Source organism: Oncorhynchus nerka, linkage group LG14 (assembly GCF_034236695.1).
Source record: "Oncorhynchus nerka isolate Pitt River linkage group LG14, Oner_Uvic_2.0, whole genome shotgun sequence".
Lineage (NCBI taxonomy): Eukaryota > Metazoa > Chordata > Actinopteri > Salmoniformes > Salmonidae > Oncorhynchus > Oncorhynchus nerka.
In genome coordinates, this window is record NC_088409.1 from 100,252,788 (window position 1) to 100,275,420 (window position 22,633).

A 22,633-nucleotide genomic window follows, 5' to 3' on the forward strand; every position below is an offset into this window, starting at 1 on the left:
GGTCTCTGTTTCCCATCCAGGAGCAACTGTTGATCCATGACTTCACTAAGTTCAAGCCCCTGAAGCCGTCCCTGATGGCCGCTCTGGACGAGCTGCTGGCGTCCGACATCGCCAAGCTCATGCCCCTGCTACGCCAGGAGGAGATTGATGCGGGGGTGCAACCAGGGGTGCAGGGGGGGGCCTTCCTGGGAACCCGCGCCGGGCCCTTCATGGAGAACGACCCATTCGGAGAGGTGGAGAATGGGGGGGAGGAAGGCGAGGAAGAGGGCGAGATGGCCTGGGTCGTGACCAAGGACAAGCCCAAATACGACGAGATCTTCTACAACCTGGCGCCCAACGAGGGCAAGCTGAGTGGCACCAAGGCCAAGGACTGGATGGTGAGCACCCGGCTGCCAAACTCCGTCCTGGGGAGGATCTGGAAGCTGTCGGATGTGGACCGGGATGGCATGCTGGATGACGAGGAGTTTGCCCTGGCCAGCCACCTGATCGAGGTGAAGTTAGAGGGGCATGGTCTGCCCCCTGAACTGCCCGCCCGTCTGGTGCCCCCTTCCAAGCGCAGAATGAAAGGATCGGATATATAGAGACTATTACATCAACCCACCCTGTGGAGCTGACACACACGCTACTGCCCCGCCCACGTTGTCCTCTTGTCTCCTTGTCTTTATGTCTGTCAGCCCCTGGGTGTATCTCGATAGTCTAAGTTAAGCCCCTGGGTGTATCTCGATAGTCTAAGGTAGCTTCCTCTGGTCTTTTCATCTCTGGTCTTCGAGAGGGAGACAGGAAGAAAAGGCTTGACAGAGGTGCGGAGATGAGACTCGAACCTCCCTCCCGTTGTCATTTGTGGTCTGGAGTCCAGTGTGTCTCCAGTCTGGTTCCTTTCCCATAGTGCAGATGAATGAAAGGAAAGGAGGAAGGGGAGATACTTTACTCTATTGAAATGCACCCCAATTTAGTCTTACTGGATCATGTGTTTAGCTGAGCTGAGGTCAAATAAAGGCTAGTGGCCCACACTGCTCTACTCTATTATACTATATTATACTCTACTGCTCTACTATATTATACTCTACTTCTCTACTCTATTATACTATATTATACTCTACTTCTCTACTCTATTATACTATATTATACTCTACTTCTCTACTCTATTATACTATATTATACTCTACTTCTCTACTCTATTATACTATATTATACTCTACTTCTCTACTCTATTATACTATATTGTAATCTACTATACTCTACTCTATTATATGCTACTGTACTATGCCAATCTACTCTACTACATTCTACTCTACTCTCCTTCACTCCACTCTACTCTACTCTACTCTCCTTCACTCCACTCTACTCTACTCTACTCTCCTTCACTACACTCTACTCCACTACACTCTACTACACTACACTACACTCTACTCCACTCTACTCTCCTTCACTCCACTCTACTCCACTACACTCTCCTACACTACACTCTACTCCACTCTACTCTCCTTCACTCCACTCTACTCCACTACACTCTCCTACACTCTACTCTATTACACTCTCCTACACTACACTCCACTACACTCTCCTACACTACACTCTACTCCACTACACTCTCCTACACTACACTCTCCTACACTCTACTCTACTACACTCTCCTTCACTCCACTCCACTACACTCTACTACACTACACTCTACTACACTACACTCCACTCTACTACACTACACTCCACTCTACTACACCCTACTCTGCTCCACTCTAATCTACTACATTCTACTCTACTCCACTACTCCACTCTACTATCCTACTACACTACACTATAACCCACTCTACTACACTCTACTCTACTACTCCACTCCACTCCACTACATTACACTACACTCTACTATACTACACTATTACACTCTACTACACTACTACACTCTACTACACTACACTCTACTACATTCTACTCTACTAAATTCTACTCTACCACGTTCTACTCTACTCCACTCCACTCTACTCAGCTCTACTCCATTCTACTCTACTACATTCTACTATACTCCACTCCTCTACTAAATTCTACTCTACTAAATTCTACTCCACTCTACTACATTCTACTCTACTCCACTACATTCTCCTCTACTACACTCCACTCTACTACATTTACTACACTCTACTAAATTCTACTCTACTACATTCTACTCTACTACACTCCACTCTACTACATTCTACTCCACTACATTCTACTCTACTACACTCCACTCTACTACATTTACTACACTCTACTAAATTCTACTCCACTACATTCTACTCTACTACACTCCACTCTACTAAATTCTACTCTACTACATTCTACTCTACTACATTCTACTACATTCTACTCTACTACACTCCACTAAATTCTACTCTACTCCACTCTACTCGACTACTCTACTCCACTCTACTCTGAACACTACTTTCTCCAAACTAGCAGTACTCCTTAACCACACATTCTCTTTCTAGAAGTCTCGCGTGTGTATATGTTATATTCTCACACAGATGTTGTTACGTCAGAAACTACATTACATTATTATAAATCCTCACTATTTCACATCTACTGTTTAACTCAACATTGTTTGGGATGACTGGGTACACAGTGGTATCACTGACTGACAAGTCTACTGTTAATTACACACTGATACGATTACCGGTATACATGTATCTGACTTACTCCGTACTATATTTGACTTGCTTTTACATGGAGCTATTTAGCAGGGAGTGTTTTACAAACAAACAAACAAATATAAACAGACTACTCATATACACACTAATATGAGTACACTAATCTACACATGTATTTGATAGACAGCTGGTGCTATTAGCAACAGTGTGAAGCTTGTTTAGTCATCTCTCTGTCTGTCTGTAGGGGACTGGTCTAACCAGGGACATTATAGCATTTCTATAGTATAGTTTTACAGTAACGTGCCATCGTTTTACAGTAACGTGCCATCGTTTTACAGTAACGTGCCATCGTTTTACAGTAACGTGCCATCGTTTTACAGTAACGTGCCATAGTTTTACAGTAACGTGCCATAGTTTTACAGTAACGTGCCATCGTTTTACAGTAACGTGCCATCGCTTTACAGTAACGTGCCATAGTTTTACAGTAACGTGCCATCGTTTTACAGTAACGTGCCATCGTTTTACAGTAACGTGCCATCGTTTTACAGTAACGTGCCATCGCTTTACAGTAACGTGCCATCGTTTTACAGTAACGTGCCATCGTTTTACAGTAACGTGCCATCGTTTTACAGTAACGTCGTTTTACAGTTTTTACAGTAACGTGCCATCGTTTTACAGTAACGTGCCATAGTTTTACAGTAACGTGCCATCGTTTTACAGTAACGTGCCATCGTTTTACAGTAACGTGCCATCGTTTTACAGTAACGTGCCATCGCTTTACAGTAACGTGCCATAGTTTTACAGTAACATACCACAGTTTTACAGTAACTTGCCATTTTTCCTCGCATACTTTTTTCTTTCTCTCATGGCAAAAAAAGAATACATGTATTTTTTGATTCATTATATATATTTTTGCTGTTGATTTTTGTATGTACTGGACAAAGAACTGCCTTTGTTTGAAATGAATGTCACATGCTATGAGAACAGTGTTGTTCCCTAAAACAGTTTGGTTTGTTGATCTATTTTACTGACTACTGTACACAGCTAGCTTCACCAACTGCTAACCATGTGTATTATTATCACTGCCTAATAAACGATATGAACTGTGTTCCGATGACCTCTTGTTCAGAATGAAGAGGAGATGAAGTTGAATTCAACAGTGTTTAGAGAAAGGAAAGAGATCCAAGTCGATCTGTGGATTAAATAGTAGATAGACAACACTTTGACTAAGTGTGTAGCACGAGGCAAATATTTTTTTTCAAATATCTGCCATGTGTGGAACAGTAGAATGTTAAGTGTTCCTTAAATATCCCATCTGGACACAAAACAGAATATGTATCTAGCCACATACAGAACATACCATATTTAGGCAACACAGTAAAAACTATATTTTATATTTCAAACAAGACATAGCAGTGGATGCAGGCTGATTCTCGTTTATAGCAACAGTATAATGTTCACTTGGTTCCTCAATGACAGTCAGATAAACAGTGAGTCACAGTGCTCCAGGCCAAAATCCCATACCACCATTTTCCAGTGGTACACTCACTCATTCTCTCCCGTTCTCCCTTAAACACAAACACGCCAAAAAAAACAAAAAAACTTTTCCAAATCTCTCTCCAGCCTTCTAGTTCAAGCAGTTCCAGGTTTAACCAACCAACATACAGCACAGTAGATCATGAGGTATCATACTCTCTGTTTATACTCTGTTGAATTCTTTCTGGCATAAGTGTCTCTAAAATGTGTGTTCGTGTGTGTAGGCTTTTAAGGTTTGCGAAGGGAGGGAGGGAGGGGGAGGGAGGGGTGGTCTGGTCTCCCTGCCTCTTTTACTCCTCCATGGAAAGAAATACAAATGAGAAACAGTCATTCCTTCCCCCGCTCTCTTTCCCTGTCTCCCCCTGTCTCCCCCCCTCTCATTATCTTTCCCTCTCTCTCTCTACTACCCCTCGCTCTTTCTTTCCCTCTCTCTCCCCCCTGTCGTTCTCTCTCTCTCTCTCTCCTAGTGTACAGTGTGACTCACATGCTAGGAATGTGGTGGGCTGGCCCTAGAACTATTAATATCAGCTTTCCTGGGGTCCGCTAAGTTTCCTTGGGCTGCAGCTCAGCCTCTAGACACTACCTTTATTATAGGCATTAACAACATCCCCCTATTTGGACTTTTCCCTAGGAACAAGATGTTTAGGCCGTACCCATGACTTGCTGTGTGTGTGTGTGTGTGTGTGTGTGTGTGTGTCTTGGATGGGTTCTGGTCTGCTGCTACTAATTTCCACCAGACAGTTTCAAATAGACAAGATATATCCAAGCCCTGTAGGAAATCTCTTCTTCTTTGAATAACACACTAACCTTTTCCCAGATTTCCTAATCAGATCAACGGGCAATTCTGCTGACAGAACAGTGTTGCCTTTCCAACACAACGATAATGTGGAACAAATGTCCTGACATTTCCTCATGAGCTGTTTCAAAACGATTTAGTTGCTCAAAAACATTTTCCACACACACACACACACACACACACACACACACACACACACACACACACACACACACACACACACACACACACACACACACACACACACACAACAAAACATTCTACGTGGCATTCACATGGCGTCAAGACTACAGCATATGAGAACCATACAGAGTATGGAACACCCCCAAAGAACAGCCCACTAAACGGGGGTCTCCAACTACGTCATTGGGCGGATACATGGGGAATTCCTCACCAAGACGCCCCGTGAAGGATTAAAAGCATGGAAAGGACTTTGGATATATTTAACTTTGAATGAGCGCCATCTAATGGACATACATATTTTTTTGTAAAGATGTTTTCTATTTTTCAGAAACACGACGATGTTACGTCGGCCTGTAGGAGGTATGAACGCACCATTTGCACTAGAATTCGAACGTAGAAGAAGAATAAGTTATTTTTGCAACAGCAGAGAGGAAGAGGCGAAGCAAGAGGGTTTACTCGGCCCAAAATCTGCCCAGGAAAATAAGATCACGAAGTGAGGAATTTTTGTATAGAGGTCAACGAGTGTCGAATTTGTTCAACAACTGTAATTGCTCATTTGTTACGTGAGGCCTATTTAATTGAATATACATTTCGTAATTGTTAGGTTGTTACAAATGCACTGATTGAAGTGGACGCACGTGGTATTTCGCCATCTATGAAAAAAAATACTTTATATCGAGTTGTAGCTGTTGATTCACAATACATGTATTTGTTGATTCACATTTTTGTTGATTTTGTATGTACTAGACAAAGAACTGCTTTTGATTGAAATGAATGTCACATGCTATGAGAACAGTGTTGTTCCCTAAAACAGTTTGGTTTGTTTATCTTTGGTCAGTACAGGTGCATCAAAGCAGGGACCTAGAGACTGAAAAACAGCTTCCACCTCAAGGCCATCAGACTGTTAAACAGCCACCACTAACATTGAGTAGCTGCTGTAAAACATGTACCACTAGCCACTTTAAACAATGCCATTTAATATCATGTTTACATACCCTACATTACTCATCTCATATGTATATACTGTACTCGATACCATCTACTGCATCTTGCCTATGCCGTTCTGTACCATCACTCATTCATATATTTGTATGTACATATTCTTCATCCCTTTACACTTGTGTGTATAAGGTAGTTGTTGTGAAATAGTTAGGTTAGATCACTCTTTGGTGATTACCGCATTGTCGGAACTAGAAGCACAAGCATTTCGCTACACTTGCATTAACATCTGCTAACCATGTGTATGTGACCATTAACATCTGCTAACCATGTGTATGTGACCATTAACATCTGCTAACCATGTGTATGTGACCATTAACATCTGCTAACCATGTGTATGTGACCATTAACATCTGCTAACCATGTGTATGTGACCATTAACATCTGCTAACCATGTGTATGTGACCATTAACATCTGCTAACCATGTGTATTATTATCACTGCCTAATAAACGGTATGAACTGTGTTCCGATGACCTCTTGTTCAGAATGAAGAGGAGATGAAGTTGAATTCATCAGTGTTTAGAGAAAGGAAAGAGATCCAAGTCAATCTGTGGATTAAATAGTAGCTAGACTATTTTGGGCTCCCGAGGCACTGCATCTCAGTGCAAGAGGTGTCACTATAGTCCTTGGTTCGAATCCAGGCTGCATCCCATCTGGCCATGATTGGGAGTCCCATAGGGCGGTGCACAGTTGGCCCAGTGTCGTCGGGGTTTGGCCGTCATTGTAAATAAGAATCTGTCATTAACTGACTTGCCTAGCTCAATAAAGTTTACACACATACAAAATCTGCTCTTTCATTGGCTTAAATGGTCCCACCCAGAGCAATATCTGGTTTGGCCATGTTTTAGAACAGCTGCCATGGTAGCAGGTGGCAGGGTAGCCTAGTGGTTAGAGCTAGTTGGACTAGTAACCGAAAGGTTGCAAGTTCAAGTCCCCGAGCTGACAAGGTACAAATCTGTCGTTCTGCCCCTGAAAAAGGCAGTTAACCCACTGTTCCTAGGCTGTCATTGAAAATAAGAATTTTTTTCTTAACTGACTTGCCTAGTAAAAGAAAGGTAAAATAAAAAATGATCGACATTTTGGCGATGTATATCCGAGAATTCCCTATGAAATGAAGACTTAAAAACTAGCAAAACAGAGCAGCGAATTTAACAGATGTTTTTATTCGGGATAATTTGTATCCAAGTCCAAGGTGTTTCGGGGGTCAACAAATTGCATTTATACTTTCATCTGAACATCTTCATCGTTTTTTTTTTTTTAAACAATCCGAAATAAACAGCACAACACTGAAGTGTCAATTTATGACTTAGCAACGGCTATGTGAGAATGTGTCGATCTTGACAATATTCAGACAAGAAAATAAAAATGTTCGGGAAAAGTATTTCCATTGTTCGAGTGGTCACTTGACTATCTTGTCAATATAATATATACTCTTTATCAACAGAGCTGTTTTACGACAGTCGCGTACCGTATTCCAAGCGTCCGGTGTCGTACATTTTGCAGAATCACCATGGCGTCTGTACTGAAAGAGACCGCGGGGCTATATGAAACATTGAAAACGGAATGGAACAAGAAAAATCCAAATCTGAACAAATGTGGAGAAATTTTGAGCAAGCTCAAGGTAAAAAGCTATTACAATATTTATTTTCTTCACCCTCGAACCTAAATTATACTGTATTTTGTCAATGAGCTAGTATTGCTAAGCTAACGTTCGCTAAGCTAACGTAACCAATTGTTTTTACAAAGATATCAACCGTCCGTTGCTATTTCTTCCTACAGATCTCGTTATTGGAGTTAAACTTCTTACCAACGACTGGAACTAAGCTCACCAAACAGCAGCTTATTTTAGCTCGTAAGTTACTAGTCATCACATCAAAATGCTAACTGGCAAACGTTCCTACAATGCGCTGCCTTTTCTTGCCCCAGGAAATATAACTTCTTATTTAGTGTCAAATGTGGTTTTAAAATTATTATTATTTGTAAAACTTTTAAATATAATTTCAGGACCTTTTTACCTTCATGTTAGTCTGTAAATGTTAAAATATGTTTGATAGTTAAAATCCTGTTCACCAATATGCTAGCTCAGGTCTTGTTCACTCAGAACTATGGTCAATTTAGGCTCAACATTTACAACCCTGCTATGTTTATGCACGTAACAAATTGGAAAATGGACCCCAAATGTTTTAAGTGCCTGAGCTTGACCAATAAGCTGATGTGGAAGTCAAACATTTTACTTTTTCTGATTTCTATATATTCATTCAAAAGTTGAGGTCCGAATAGCACCTTACAGTTGGAATGACCCAGCTAACTCATAGCCTCTTCTCTCAGTGAGACCCGTAACAGTGCATTTACACACAACACGATGGGGGCGAACACATTTATTAAAATAAACACGTTTATTTTCAATTGAGGGAATCGGAGGGACCTTTTGGGTAATGCGAGGGAGGGAAAGCAGAAGATTATGGATACACTAACAAGATGCATGTCTCTTGGACCTAGGAGTGGGAGTCGTTGTCCACAAAGCGGCACAGTTGGGTTGTCTAGCTCTCGTCTATCCTGTCTTTGGATTGGTGGATACATCTTATTATTGTAATCCTTTTCTGAATATTCGATGTGGGTTGTTGACGTCAACCGCCTGTATTGAAAGGAGAGATACTACTAACCTCATGCTCTGAATATGCATAGCTATCTGGAGAGAACTCTTGATATATATATATATATATATATTTTTTTTTTTTAAGTGGCTGGGATGTCATGTCCTATCAGAATACTTAAATATTATGAAACATCTATTAGAACAAATGAACCTCACGCAGCAAGTAAGCAATCCTTTTTTTTTTTGGTTAACCAAATTTGACACATTGACCTTATAGAAAAATGCCTTGCTTGGTGGGCAAAACAATGAAAATACACCACCTGCTGGAAGGAGACAGTTTTTCTGCTGAGATGGGCCTCTTCTTCTCTGGGAAAGATTGACCGTATGTATGTAAATATTCTGTGATATCACAAGGTTATTGACCAATCAAAGCTCAATGGAGCTTCCAGACCCTACCAGATTGGCTGTTTTATACCTAGCATTACTTGGCCTGCTTGCTAGCACCCACGTGAGAGTGAAGTTGGAGTGGCCATCTGAATTATCATGTTACTTGGAAATGCACTAAAGTTCCATATTGATCTCCTGTCGCCGAAGGTGACATCCCGTATCCCGAAAACATATTTACCAGCCCTCCTGGTTGATCTATTTCCCAGAAACTTTTCTCATCACAAAGGCAAATTTATAAATCTGGAATGCCTTACCAGTCGTTTCGGGCTATACAACGTGTGAAAATGTATTTATATCCAACTTTTCCAGAGTTGACTGAATTCACATATTTCCCTAAAGGTGCACTGCCATCTTGGATCAGGCACTAATCTCTCATGGCAACCACAAGAGTATAGGGACTAGGGAGTGAGCATCAGAAAATTGATGTAAACATTTTTATTTTGACCATAGTTCACACATTCTATAGCCTGAAACAGGTCAACCAGAGAGCTGGTAAAAATGTTTTCTGGGTACAGGATGTGGTCTTCAGCGACGGGAACTGTATAGGTCTCCCGGGGGGCGAAGAGGCTGACTATCTCATATTTTTGTTGTTGTTGACATGTCTTCCTACACGCTTGATTCTGAGTCATTGCTCAGAATCAGCAGAATAATTTCAGTGTGTGATAACTTATTAAGATATCAGGGTTTGATCATATATCAACTGGATGACAACAGTGGCTAACAGATTTGTCTACGTTGTTTCTCAGGTGATGTTCTGGAGATCGGGGCTCTGTGGGCTATCCTAAAGAAGGACATCCCTTCCTTTGAGAGATACATGGCCCAGCTCAAATGTTACTACTTTGATTACAAGTAATGTCACTTATTTTGTTTTCATGTTCAAAATAACACCTTAAATCTTTCTCAATATATTCCCAGAGCATCTCCAACCTATGCTTGTTCAAACAACTAGATCAGTGTCTCTCACTTTCTCCCTCCGTCCAGGGATGAGTTGCCAGAGTCGGCCTACATGCACCAGCTACTGGGCCTGAACCTCCTTTTTCTGCTGTCCCAGAACCGCGTGTCAGAGTTCCACACAGAGCTGGAGAGGCTGACTGCTAAGGACATCCAGACCAACGTCTACATCCGCCACCCGGTCTCCTTAGAGCAGGTAACTGCTACTGCGTCAGGCCCTCGTTATCTCCCCCAAGAAGAGTCATATTCTGGCCTTCGTTGACCTAGTTAAATATCTTCAGCAGGAAATTCAAATTTTCACCTTACAGATGTCTTCTTCATTTGTTCTTTTCTCATTTCTATCTTTGTTTATCTTTGTGGAGCCATTTAACTTCCATGTGTAGAACTGACTTGTAGAATGTCTGTTTTGAATTGTTTTAACTTCCTGTCAGTACCTGATGGAGGGAAGTTACAACAAGGTGTTTCTGGCCAAAGGTAACATTCCTGCTGAGAGCTACACCTTCTTCATAGACATTCTGCTAGACACCATCCGGTAAGAGACAACAGGACATTGGATGAATGAATATTTTTTGCCTGGATTGGATGCGTCATCCTGGTGGTCTGGTCAATGACACTGTGTTCCTTCTCTGTTTCAGCGATGAGATTGCTGGGTGCATAGAGAAGGCTTATAAACAGATTCAGTTCAACGAAGCTACCAGAGTCCTTTTCTTCTCCTCCCCAAACAACATGACAGAGTATGCCAACAAGGTTAGTTCATGTCTGTTTTATTCTGTTCTGTGCCCTACTGAACACTAACCTGGTCCAAGATCTGTTTGACGAAGGACCATAGGAGTTGGCTTTACCGCACAAACAGATCTGGGACCAGGCTAACTGAACATGCTCCTGGATTTGAGAGAATGGGCGATCCTTAGAACTTGAGTTTAGTCCCATCTCGTCATATTAAAGTTGTCTGTGTTACAGCGGGGCTGGACCCAGAGCCCAGATGGCTACTACTCGTTCAGTAGCCAACAGCAGAGGACAGAGGAAGTCAACATCCCCTCCACCGAGCTGGCTACGCAGGTCATCGAATATGCACGTCAGCTGGAGATGATTGTGTAGAGAGAGGGCTGCGCCGTACTACAGAAGCTAGATATATTCACGACACAGACACATGCAAACATACAGTCCTCAATTGCTGACAGATTGTCAGACTGGTAGATTTTCCAACACTTTGTCATTCTGTACCACTCAACCTGCTTCTCGCGGCGCCGATAAGAGACGAGGCAAGTTTATTATTTTTTTTACATCCTAGTCTGACGGTGTGTTTTACGCATCGCAGTGAAATGTACTGAAATAAAGTCATCACTTCACATCTACGGTCAGTCTGTTCAGTGGCTCCTGACTGCTTTGTTAGGAGTTCCCCCGAGTTTAAGGATTAACGTGTTGGCACATTCTAATGTCCAAGTTTCTATTTACCCTGACTGCTTTGAGGAATGTTTTTGGAGAGTTTATGTCTAGGGAATAGGGTGTATTTTTGCCATTTTACTCATTCATAGTGTGCTGTAGCACAGTGGCCTATACAGTGGTGGTCTTCCACATGTCTCTAAATGGTTGGCGTCCTGCATTATTACACCTGCTTATTTGGCTTCTCCTTGTCCTCTGAGGTACCATCTTCAAACTCTAGGGTTTTCAATGCCCTGGCCTCGTCTCCTGGCAACTGACAAAAGAGAATTGCTGTAAAAGTATTTGTTTAATGTCTTGCTCCACCTCCTCAATGGTTTGTAATCTAATTGATCTGGAAAATACAAATGTTTGTTTCTGAAATATTATCAACATTTTTGACATTTTTAAAATAATAAAATCGTTTTTGTTCCTGACTTATGGTCTTACAGTGTAATTTAATTAGGTGACTTAACATGACTACTGTACTACTCGGTATAAATATTTCCTCCAGTATTTGTGAATGAATGTGTGTCACTAGCGAGTCTCTCCTCTCTCTCTCTCAGCGCTAGGGAGGTGGCTAGGGTTGCCGTGGTGACCCAGGGGGGCTCACACAGGTAGTTCCTCCTCACGTTCAACCTGATGGGGGAGAAGAGACAGGTTGTCTTTCTCCAACAGGGGGGCGACTAGAAAGGATCAAGCTAGTATAGGAATGAAATAGGATATTTTCTTTCCTCTGTAACTTGGTGCCATAGCTTGACACATATCAATAGTGTTATATCACACACTACACTCACAAGGGGAATGAGATATCAAATGACGGAGCCAACGCTGTGTAGTTTGATAGGTAGCGAGGCTAGGTTGAAGTGTGTTAATGTGACTCACCACTTGGTGATGTTGGGTGGCAGCGCTGTGTTAGTGGCACGGTGCTGGCAGCGGGCCTGGCGCGAGCAGGACTTATCCACCGTGAACGGGTGCCAGCAGCCTGATGGGTAGGGAGGGCACTTGGGAGACGGGGGAGAGGCTGGTGGGATATCCTCAATTTGTTCCTCTTTCTTGGTATCCTTTGTCTTCACCTTTTCTGCCCTCCTGGACTGAGCCACCGCTGGTGTCTGTTTCTTCCTGGACTGAGCGGGAGGAGCCTTGGCTGGGGCGTCTGGCGTGGGTTTTGAGTCTGAGGCTTGGGGTAGCTGGGTAGTGGGTATGTCAGTAGTAGTTTTAGGTGTGAAAGGGTTGATGCCACTGTACCACTCCTCAAAGGCTGTGTTTACCTCTGTAGGATCATCCACCTTACCGCCAAGTGTTGTAGACATGCTGAACTTGGAGAAATCTACCACACCTCTGCCATCAGGATAATGGAACTCATTACAATACTTCTGATACCTGTCCATCAGCTGTGTTGCCTCGGCAACCATGGGCTCTGTAAAGGAGGGCAACTGGGCATTAGATACGTACCAGTTAGTGTAGTGTGTCCTGGTGAATCCTGATGCTTCCCTGATGCCCTCCTGCAGCTGCTGTGGACTCTTGCCCTCTGAGGGTTTGACCTCTGGCTGTTTCTTGCCCTCTGAGGGTTTGACCTCTGGCTGTTTCTTGCCCTCTGTTGAGGGTTTGACCTCTGGCTGTTTCTTGCCCTCTGTAGTGGGTCTGGCTTCTGGCTGTCCTCTTGAGGGCTTCTGTCCCTGCTTGATGGTGATAGGGCCTCGATATTGGCTTGGTCCTGGTGTGAGGGGTCGTGGTGGGGGTTGAACTGGTGCTCGATGTGAAGCTCTGGGTGGCTCTGTCGAGAGGTGGTTCTCTCTGCTGTCCTCTGCTGGCTGAGCCCTGTACCTGTCCTCTTTGCTGTCCTCTGCTGGCTGAGCCCTGGACCTGTCCTCTGCTGGCTGGGCCTTGGACCTGTCCTCTGCTGGCTGGGCCCTGGACCTGTCCTCTGCTGGCTGGGCCCTGGACCTGTCCTCTGCTGGCTGGGCCCTGGACCTGTCCTCTCTCATCTGCTTCAGCCTCAGTCTGGCAGCCTGGGCACGTCCGCTCACAGAGTTGGGAGAGAAGGTGAGCTGGCTGCTGCTTCCTGTCCCCGCTGGTTTACTGGTGATGCTCGTGGTGCAACTGGTCGAGGTGCTACCAGCGCCCTGAGCCTCAGGGGCTGCTTTAGTCTGAGGTTGGGTTTTAGACCGTTTCTCTTTCTGGGTTTGTGCTGAAGGTGTGGTTGTCCCAAGAGGAAAGGACAAGTTGTTTGGGGCAGGTGAGGCAGCATTTGGGATGGGTGCTGCTGAAGTTCCAGGTGGTTTGTCTGGTTTGCTAGCAGGCTCTGGGTTGTGCTGTGGCTGGCATGCTGGCTGTATTGTCTGGGCAGCAGTGCTGAAGTCTTGGCTTAAGTTATAGTCTGATTTGGAGGTCTTGGCTTTCTGGGCCTTGGCCTCTCTGTGAGCAGGCTTGACTTTAGGCGTGAAAGTTTTGACAGCCTCGATGAAGGGGACTCCGTTCAGAGCTGACCTGACTGACGCCTGCCTCAGTGGGCTGGGAGGGGGAGGCAGACTCTCCTGCTTCTTCACATACTCCATCCTGAGGAGGGAGAGGATTGGGGAACATGACGCCTATAAACAAACTACACCAAAAATGCACTTCTTGTAGTAGTAAAAAATATGTATTAAAACCACTTAACAGTGGTCTAAAGTACTTATGTAAAAGATTTTAAAAAGTACTACCTAAGTAGTTTTTGTGGGTATCTGTAATTTACTATTTTGACTAATTTTACTTCACTACATTCCTAAATAAAATTATGTACTTTTTACTCCATACATTTTCCTTCACACCCAAAAGTACTTGTTACATTTTTAATTCTTAGCAGGACGGGAAAATTGTGAAATTCCCGCACTTATCAATAGAACATCCCTGGTCATCCCTACTGCCTCTGATCTGGCGGACTCACTTATCAATAGAACATCCCTGGTCATCCCTACTGCCTCTGATCTGGCGGACTCACTAAACACAAATGCTTAATTTGTCAATTATGTCTGAGTGTGCCCCTGGCTATCTGTAAATGTATGGTGCTGTGTTTTGCTTAATATAAGGAATATGAAATGATTTTTACTTTTAGTTTTGAAATGTAAGTATATTTAAAACCAATTACTTTAAGACTTTCAAGTAGTGTTTTACTGGGTGTCTTTCACTTTTACGTGAGTCATTTTCTATGAAGGTATCTTTACTTTTGACAGATGGGTTCTTTTTACACATGATTTTTTTTTATCTTCGGCCTCGTGGTCAAATCACATAATGTACGAGGAATCTAAAACAACCAAAAAGACAGACAGAGGGACAGACAGACAGACAGATATTCAGAAAGACAGACAGACAAAGGGAAAGACAGATATTCAGAAAGACAAAAGGAGGGACAGACAGACAGACAGACAAAGGAACACCACGTTCAACACCATAGTGCCCACAAAGCACATCACTAAGCTAAGGACCCTGGGACTTAACACCTCCCTCTGCGACTGGACTTCCTGACGGGCCGCCCCCAGGTGGTAAGGGTAGGCAACAACACGTCTGCCACGCTGATCCTGAACAGGGAGGCCCCAGGGGTGCGTACTCAGTCCCCTCCTGCACTCCTTGTAGACCCACGAATGCGTGGCCAAACACAACTCCAACACCATTAAGTTTGCAAACGACACTACAGTGGTCGGCTTGATTACCAACAATGACGAGACAGCCTACAGGGAGGAGGTGAGGGCCCCCGGAGTGTGGTGTCAGGAAAATAACCTCACACTCAACGTCAACAAAACAAAGGAGATGATCGTGGACTTCAGGAAACAGCAGAGGGAATACCCCCCTATCCACATCGACGGGACAGTAGTGGAGAAGGTGGAAAGTTTTAAATTCCTCGGCGTACACATCACGGACGAACTGAAATGGTCCAACCACACAGACAGTGTGGCGCCTCTTCAACCTCAGGATGCTGAAGAAAATTTGCCATGTCACCAAAAACACTCAAACTTTTACAGATGCACAATCGAGAGCATCGCCAGATACGGCAACTGCTCCGCCCACAGCCGTAAGGCTCTCCAGAGGGTAGTGAGGTCTGCACAACGCATCACCGGGGGCAACTGCTCCGCCCACAGCCGTAAGGCTCTCCAGAGGGTAGTGAGGTCTGCACAACGCATCACCGGGGGCAACTGCTCCGCCCACAGCCGTAAGGCTCTCCAGAGGGTAGTGAGGTCTGCACAACGCATCACCGGGGGCAACTGCTCCGCCCACAGCCGTAAGGCTCTCAGAGGGTAGTGAGGTCTGCACAACGCATCACCGGGGCAACTGCTCCGCCCACAGCCGTAAGGCTCTCAGAGGGTAGTGAGGTCTGCACAACGCATCACCGGGGGCAACTGCTCCGCCCACAGCCGTAAGGCTCTCCAGAGGGTAGTGAGGTCTGCACAACGCATCACCGGGGGCAACTGCTCCGCCCACAGCCGTAAGGCTCTCCAGAGGGTAGTGAGGTCTGCACAACGCATCACCGGGGGCAACTGCTCCGCCCACAGCCGTAAGGCTCTCCAGAGGGTAGTGAGGTCTGCACAACGCATCACCGGGGGCAACTGCTCCGCCCACAGCCGCAAGGCTCTCAGAGGGTAGTGAGGTCTGCACAACGCATCACCGGGGGCAACTGCTCCGCCCACAGCCGCAAGGCTCTCCAGAGGGTAGTGAGGTCTGCACAACGCATCACCGGGGGCAACTGCTCCGCCCACAGCCGTAAGGCTCTCCAGAGGGTAGTGAGGTCTGCACAACGCATCACCGGGAGCAACTGCTCCGCCCACAGCCGTAAGGCTCTCCAGAGGGTAGTGAGGTCTGCACAACGCATCACCGGGGGCAACTGCTCCGCCCACAGCCGCAAGGCTCTCCAGAGGGTAGTGAGGTCTGCACAACGCATCACCGGGGGCAACTGCTCCGCCCACAGCCGCAAGGCTCTCCAGAGGGTAGTGAGGTCTGCACAACGCATCACCGGGGGCAACTGCTCCGCCCACAGCCGTAAGGCTCTCCAGAGGGTAGTGAGGTCTGCACAACGCATCACCGGGGGCAACTGCTCCGCCCACAGCCGTAAGGCTCTCCAGAGGGTAGTGAGGTCTGCACAACGCATCACCGGGGGCAACTGCTCCGCCCACAGCCGCAAGGCTCTCAGAGGGTAGTGAGGTCTGCACAACGCATCACCGGGGCAACTGCTCCGCCCACAGCCGCAAGGCTCTCCAGAGGGTAGTGAGGTCTGCACAACGCATCACCGGGGGCAACTGCTCCGCCCACAGCCGTAAGGCTCTCCAGAGGGTAGTGAGGTCTGCACAACGCATCACCGGGGGCAACTGCTCCGCCCACAGCCGTAAGGCTCTCCAGAGGGTAGTGAGGTCTGCACAACGCATCACCGGAGGCAAACTACCTGCCCTCCAGGACACCTACACCACCCGATGTCACAGGAAGGCCAAAAAGATCATCAAGGACAACAACCACCCAAGCCACGGCCTGTTCACCCCGCTATCATCCAGAAGGCGAGGTCGACCGATTAATCGGAATGGGCGATTTAGTTAGGGCTGATTTCAAGTTTTCATTAAAAAATCTGTATTTTTGGACACCCTGAGTTGTCTTTTTTTACACCTTTATTTTATCTTTATTTAACTAGGGCAAGTCAGTTAAGAACAAGTCAGTTAAGAACAAGTCAGTTAAGAACACATTCTATTTTCAATGACGGCCTAGGAACAGTGGGTTAACCCCCTTGTTCAGGGGCAGAATGACAGATTTTTATCTTGTCAGCTTGGGGATTCAATCTTGTAACCTTACAGTTAACTAGTCCAACGCTCTAACCACCTGCCTCTTATTGCACTCCACGAGGAGCCTGCCTGTTACGCAAATGAAGTAAGCCAAGGTAAGTTGCTAGCTAGCATTAAACTTATCTTGTAAAAAACCATCAATCATAATCACTAGTTAACTACACATGGTTGATGATATTACTAGATATTATCTAGCGTGTCCTGCGTTGCATATAATCGATGCGGTGCGCATTCGTGAAAAAGGACTGTCTTGCTCCAACGTGTACCTAACCATAAACACCAATGCCTTAAAATCAATGCACAGAAGTATATATTTTTAAACCTGCATATTTAGCTAAAAGAAATCCAGGTTAGCAGGCAATATTAACCAGGTGAAATTGTGTCACTTCTCTTGCGTTCATTGCACGCAGAGTCAGTGTATATGCAACAGTTTGGGCCACCTAATTTGCCAGAATTTTACATAATTATGACATAACATTGAAGGTTGTACAATGTAACAGCAATATTTAGACTTATGGATGCCACCCGTTAGATAAAATACGAAACAGTTCCGTATTTCACTGAAAGAATAAACGTCTTGTTTTCGAGATGATAGTTTCCGGATTCGACCATATTAATGACCAAAGGCTAGTATTTCTGTGTGTTATTATGTTATAATTAAATCTATGATTTGATAGAGCAGTCTGACTGAGCGGTGGTAGGCACCAGCAGGCTCGTAAGCATTCACAGCACTTTCGTGCGTTTTGCCAGCAGCTCTTCCCTGTGCTTCAAGCATTGAGCTGTTTATGACTTCAAGCCTATCAACTCCCGAGATTAGGCTGGTGTAACCGATGTGACATGGCTACCTAGTTAGCGGGGTGCGCGCTAATAGCGTTTCAAACATCACTCGCTCTGAGACTGGTGAGTGGTTGTTCCCCTTGCTCTGCATGGGTAACGCTGCTTCGAGGGTGGCTGTTGTCGATGTGTTCCTGGTTCGAGCCCAGGGAGGAGCGAAGAGAGGGATGGAAGCTATACTGTTACACTGGCAATACTAAAGTGCCTATAAGAACATCCAATAGTCAAAGGTATATGAAATACAAATCGTATAGAAATAAATTATCCAAAAATTCCCATAATAACTATAACCTAAAACTTCTTACCTGGGTACATTGAAGACTCCTGTTAAAAGGAACCACCAGCTTTCATATGTTCTCATGCTCTGAGCAAGGAACTTAAACGTTAGCTTTTTACATGGCACATATTGCACTTTTACTTTCTTCTCCAACACTTTGTTTTTGCATTATTTAAACCAAATTGAACATGTTTTATTATTTATTTGAGGCTAAATTGATTTTATTGATGTATTATATTAAGTTAAAATAAGTGTTCATTCAGTATTGTTGTAATTGTCATTATTACAAATACATTTGTTTACAATTGGCCGATTAATCGGTACCGTCCTTTTTTTGGTCCTCCAATAATCGGTATCGGTATCAGCGTTGAAAAATCATAATCGGTCGACCTCTAGTACAGGTGCATCAAAGTGGGGACCGAGAGACTGAAAAACAGCTTCTATCTCAAGGCCAGCAGACTGTTGAACAGCCATCACTAACATTGAGTGGCTCCTGCCAACATACTGACTCATCTCTAGCCACTTTAATAATTAAAAATTGGATGTAATAAATGTGTATAAGGTAGTTGTTGTGAAATTGTTAGATTACTTGATATTACTGCATGGTCGGAACTAGAAGCACAAGCATTTCGCTACACTCGCATTAACATCTGCTAACCATGTGTATGTGACCAATAAAATTAGATTTGATTTGAAGTTTGCTGACGACATAACAGCCTGATCACTGACAACGATGAGACAGCCAATAGGGAGGAGGTCAGTGATCTGGCAGTGTGGTGCCAGGACAACAACCTCCCTCAACGTGATCAAGACAAAGGAGCTGATCGTGGACTACAGGAAAAGGAGGGCCGAACACGCCCCTGTTCTCATCGATGGGGCTGTAGTGGAGCAGGTTGAGAGTTTCAAGATAATTGGTGTCCATATCCCCAACAAACTAGAATGGTCCAAACACACCAAGACAGTCGTGAAGAGGGCACGACAAAACCTATTCCCCCTCAGGAGACTGAAAAGATTTGGCATGGGTCCCCGATCCTCAATAAGTTCTACAGCTGCACCAACGAGAGCATCCTGACTGGTTGCATCACCGCCTGGTATGGTAACTGCTCGGCATCCGACCGTAAGGGGCTACAGAGGGTAGTGTGTACAGCCCAGTACATCACTGGGGCCAAGCTAACTGTCATCCAGGACCTCTATACCAGGCGGTGTCAGAGGAAGGCCCAATACATCACTGAGGCCAAGCTAACTGTCATCCAGGACCTCTATACCAGGCGGTGTCAGAGGAAGGCCCTAAAAATTGTCAAAGACTCTAGCCACCCTAGTCATAGATTGTTCTCTCTGCTATCGCACGCCAAGCGGTACCGGAATGCCAAGTCTAGGTCCAAAGGGCTCTTTAACAGCTTCTACCCCCAAGCCATAAGACTCCTGAACAGCTAATCAAATGGCCACCCGGACTATTTACATTGACCCCCTTTGTTTTTACACTGCTGCTACTCACTGTTTATTATCTATGTATAGTCACTTCACCCCTACCTACTGTACAAATTACCTCAACTAACCTGTACCCCCGCACATTGTACTGGTACCCCCTGTATATAGCCTCCACATTGACTCTGTACTGGTACCCCCTGTATATAGCGTCCACATTGACTCTGTACTGGTACCCCCTGTATATAGCCTCCACATTGACTCTGTACCGGTACCCCCTGTATATAGCCTCCACATTGACTCTGTACCGGTACCCCCTGTATATAGCCTCCACATTGACTCGGTACTGGTACCCCCTGTATATAGCCTCCACATTGACTCGGTACTGGTACCCCCTGTATATAGCCTCCACATTGACTCGGTACTGGTACCCCCTGTATATAGCCTCCACATTGACTCGGTACTGGTACCCCCTGTATATAGCCTCCACATTGACTCGGTACTGGTACCCCCTGTATATAGCCTCCACATTGACTCGGTACTGGTACCCCCTGTATATAGCCTCCACATTGACTCGGTACTGGTACCCCCTGTATATAGTCTCATTATTGTTATTTTCTTGTTACTTTTACATTTTTTAAACTTTAAACTTTAGTTTATTTAGTAAACATTTTCCTAACTCTATTTTCTTAACTGCATTGTTGGTTAATAAGTAAGCATTTCATACCTGCTGTAGTTGGTGTATGTGACAAATAAAATGGATTTGACAGACAGACAGACAGACAGACAGACAGATATACAGACAGACAGATATACAGACAGACAGATATACAGACTGACAGACAAAGGGACAGACAGACAGGTAGAGGGACAGACAGACCAGGGACTCACCTATGCTCAATCTTTTTCAGAATCTTTTTAGAGAGCACAAAGTTTGGAGGCACTTTGAGAGAACCAGTGGGTGTGCTGCTGATTGTGCCCTTGTTGTTGCCAGTGTCACCACTAGGGGTGCTGGTTTTCTTGTTCTCTGGAAGTCCATCCTTCCGTTCATGAAGAGTAATAGATGTTCCAACTGGTCTCCTGGATCTCCTCTGGGGTTTAGTAACAACCATTGGTGGTGATATAGGCAAAGACTTTCTATCCTCAATGCTGCTCCTTGTGCCCGTGCTGCCACTTGTGCCCGTGCTGCCACTTGTGCCCGTGCTCCCGCTTGTGCCCGTGCTGCTCCTTGTGCCCGTGCTGCTCCTTGTGCCCGTGCTGCTCCTTGTGCCCGTGCTGCTCCTTGTGCCCGTGCTGCTCCTTGTGCCCGTGCTCCCGCTTGTGCCCGTGATGCCGCTTGTGCCCGTGCTGCTCCTTGTGCCCGTGCTGCCGCTTGTGCCCGTGCTGCCGCTTGTGCCCGTGCTGCTGTGAGTGTCACCACAAAGGGTTCTAAGTTTAGACTTCAGTTCATCAAGGGTAATACGTGTTCCATCGGATTGACTAATCCTAATCAGTGGTGACCTGGCAGTGATATTTTGAGGAGGAGGATCTTGTTGGGTCTTACCTGGGATGGTAGGTGTGGGCTGGGTCTTACCTGGGATGGTAGGTGTGGGCTGGGTCTTACCTGGGATGGTAGGTGTGGGCTGGGTCTTGACTGGGGCAGTGGGGGTGGGCTGGGTCTTGACTGGGGCAGTGGGGGTGGGCTGGGTCTTGACTGGGGCAGTGGGGGTGGGCTGGGTCTTGACTGGGGCAGTGGGGGTGACAGGGTTCAGAGGAGACCTAAGTGAAGCCTTTATCACTGCTTTCACTGCCGCAAGTCTCTGCTGTGTTGGCTGAGGGTTGGGGGCCACTGGTGCTAGGCTCTGCTGTGTTGGCTGAGGGTTGGGGGCCACTGGTGCTGGTCTCTGCTGTGTTGGCTGAGGGTTGGGGGCCACTGGTGCTAGGCTCTGCTGTGTTGGCTGAGGGTTGGGGGCCACTGGTGCTAGGCTCTGCTGTGTTGGCTGAGGGTTGGGGGCCACTGGTGCTGGGCTCTGCTGTGTTGGCTGAGGGTTGGGGGCCACTGGTGCTGGTCTCTGCTGTGTTGGCTGAGGGTTGGGGGCCACTGGTGCTAGGCTCTGCTGTGTTGGCTGAGGGTTGGGGGCCACTGGTGCTACGCTCTGCTGTGTTGGCTGAGGGTTGGGGGCCACTGGTGCTGGTCTCTGCTGTGTTGGCTGAGGGTTGGGGGCCAGGGCTGCCTCCTGCGATGATGGGCCCTGTGGCTGAGGTTTTGGTAAAGACGTTGTCTGGGATGGGTGGGGGGGGATTATAGGGGTATGCCAGAAAGGAGAGGAAGGGGTAGCAGAGGACGTAGGAACAGCCTGCATGCTCATTGGGCTCTCTGTGGAGAGACTTGATATAGATGGGGTTGCCTGCAGTGAGCACAGAGAAGCTTGCCCCATGTTTACAGTGAAGTCTGGGATGCCCTTGAACTGACTGGGTGGCACAGGGCTTAAGAGCTTGGGGGTGGGAGCGAGAGGGGTGGAAACCTTAGTGGTGGTCTTTTCTGCCTCTTTCGCTTTTCCCTTGTCAGTGTCGCCCCTCACGAGGCTTTTCTCGGGCTGTTGGTCCTGCTCTGAGTGGCTGTTGCCCATCCTCTCTCACTAACTTCCTGTGAAAATGAAAATAACTATTATGTCTCTCTAATATAATTAACCAATCAATCAAATGTATTTGATTAACAGTTGTCACAAAGTGCTTTACAGATACCCAGCCTATCATCTCTCTCTCTAAT

The 22,633-nt window shown here is 45.7% G+C and overlaps 3 protein-coding genes across 3 annotated transcripts in view; 2 read left to right on the forward strand and 1 right to left on the reverse strand.

Annotated features, from left to right (window-relative positions):
* Positions 1-3,218, forward strand: part of ehd2b (EH-domain containing 2b) — a 51,624-nt gene extending 48,406 nt beyond the window's left edge. The window contains exon 8 of the mRNA XM_065000620.1: positions 21-3,218. Coding sequence (XP_064856692.1) covers positions 21-581 — 561 coding nt within the window. The 3' untranslated portion in view covers positions 582-3,218. The remainder of the gene's footprint in view (positions 1-20) is intronic.
* A 4,393-nt stretch (positions 3,219-7,611) lies between these two features.
* On the forward strand, positions 7,612-11,987 carry psmd8 (proteasome 26S subunit, non-ATPase 8). The gene is made up of 7 exons (XM_029653675.2): positions 7,612-7,758; positions 7,917-7,989; positions 9,927-10,029; positions 10,162-10,327; positions 10,563-10,663; positions 10,767-10,878; positions 11,092-11,987. The coding sequence occupies exons 1-7, from the start codon at positions 7,648-7,650 to the stop codon at positions 11,227-11,229; spliced, it is 804 nt and encodes a 267-aa protein (XP_029509535.1). The 5' UTR covers positions 7,612-7,647; the 3' UTR covers positions 11,230-11,987.
* LOC115124275 (protein piccolo-like) lies at positions 11,618-20,996 on the reverse strand. The gene is made up of 3 exons (XM_029653678.2): positions 20,776-20,996; positions 12,436-14,109; positions 11,618-12,189 (listed from the first exon to the last, which is right to left on the reverse strand). Exons 1-3 carry the CDS (start codon positions 20,994-20,996, stop codon positions 12,039-12,041), a joined length of 2,046 nt encoding a protein of 681 aa, XP_029509538.2. The 3' UTR covers positions 11,618-12,038.
* Between the last annotated feature and the right edge of the window lie 1,637 nt (positions 20,997-22,633).

Excerpts from the sequence above, each read along its gene's own strand:
- psmd8 (XM_029653675.2), top strand. The coding sequence starts at position 7,648 with ATGGCGTCTGTACTGAAAGAGACCGCGGGGCTATATGAAACATTGAAA. Across the intron at positions 7,990-9,926 it reads ACAGCAGCTTATTTTAGCTC|GTGATGTTCTGGAGATCGGG; the intron begins GTAAGTTACTAG and ends GTTGTTTCTCAG. Across the intron at positions 10,664-10,766 it reads ATTCTGCTAGACACCATCCG|CGATGAGATTGCTGGGTGCA; the intron begins GTAAGAGACAAC and ends TCTCTGTTTCAG.
- LOC115124275 (XM_029653678.2), bottom strand. The coding sequence starts at position 20,996 with ATGGTTGTTACTAAACCCCAGAGGAGATCCAGGAGACCAGTTGGAACA. Across the intron at positions 14,110-20,775 it reads CTGAAAAAGATTGAGCATAG|GATGGAGTATGTGAAGAAGC; the intron begins GTGAGTCCCTGG and ends CTCCCTCCTCAG. Across the intron at positions 12,190-12,435 it reads CCACCCAACATCACCAAGTG|GTTGAACGTGAGGAGGAACT; the intron begins GTGAGTCACATT and ends CTCCCCCATCAG.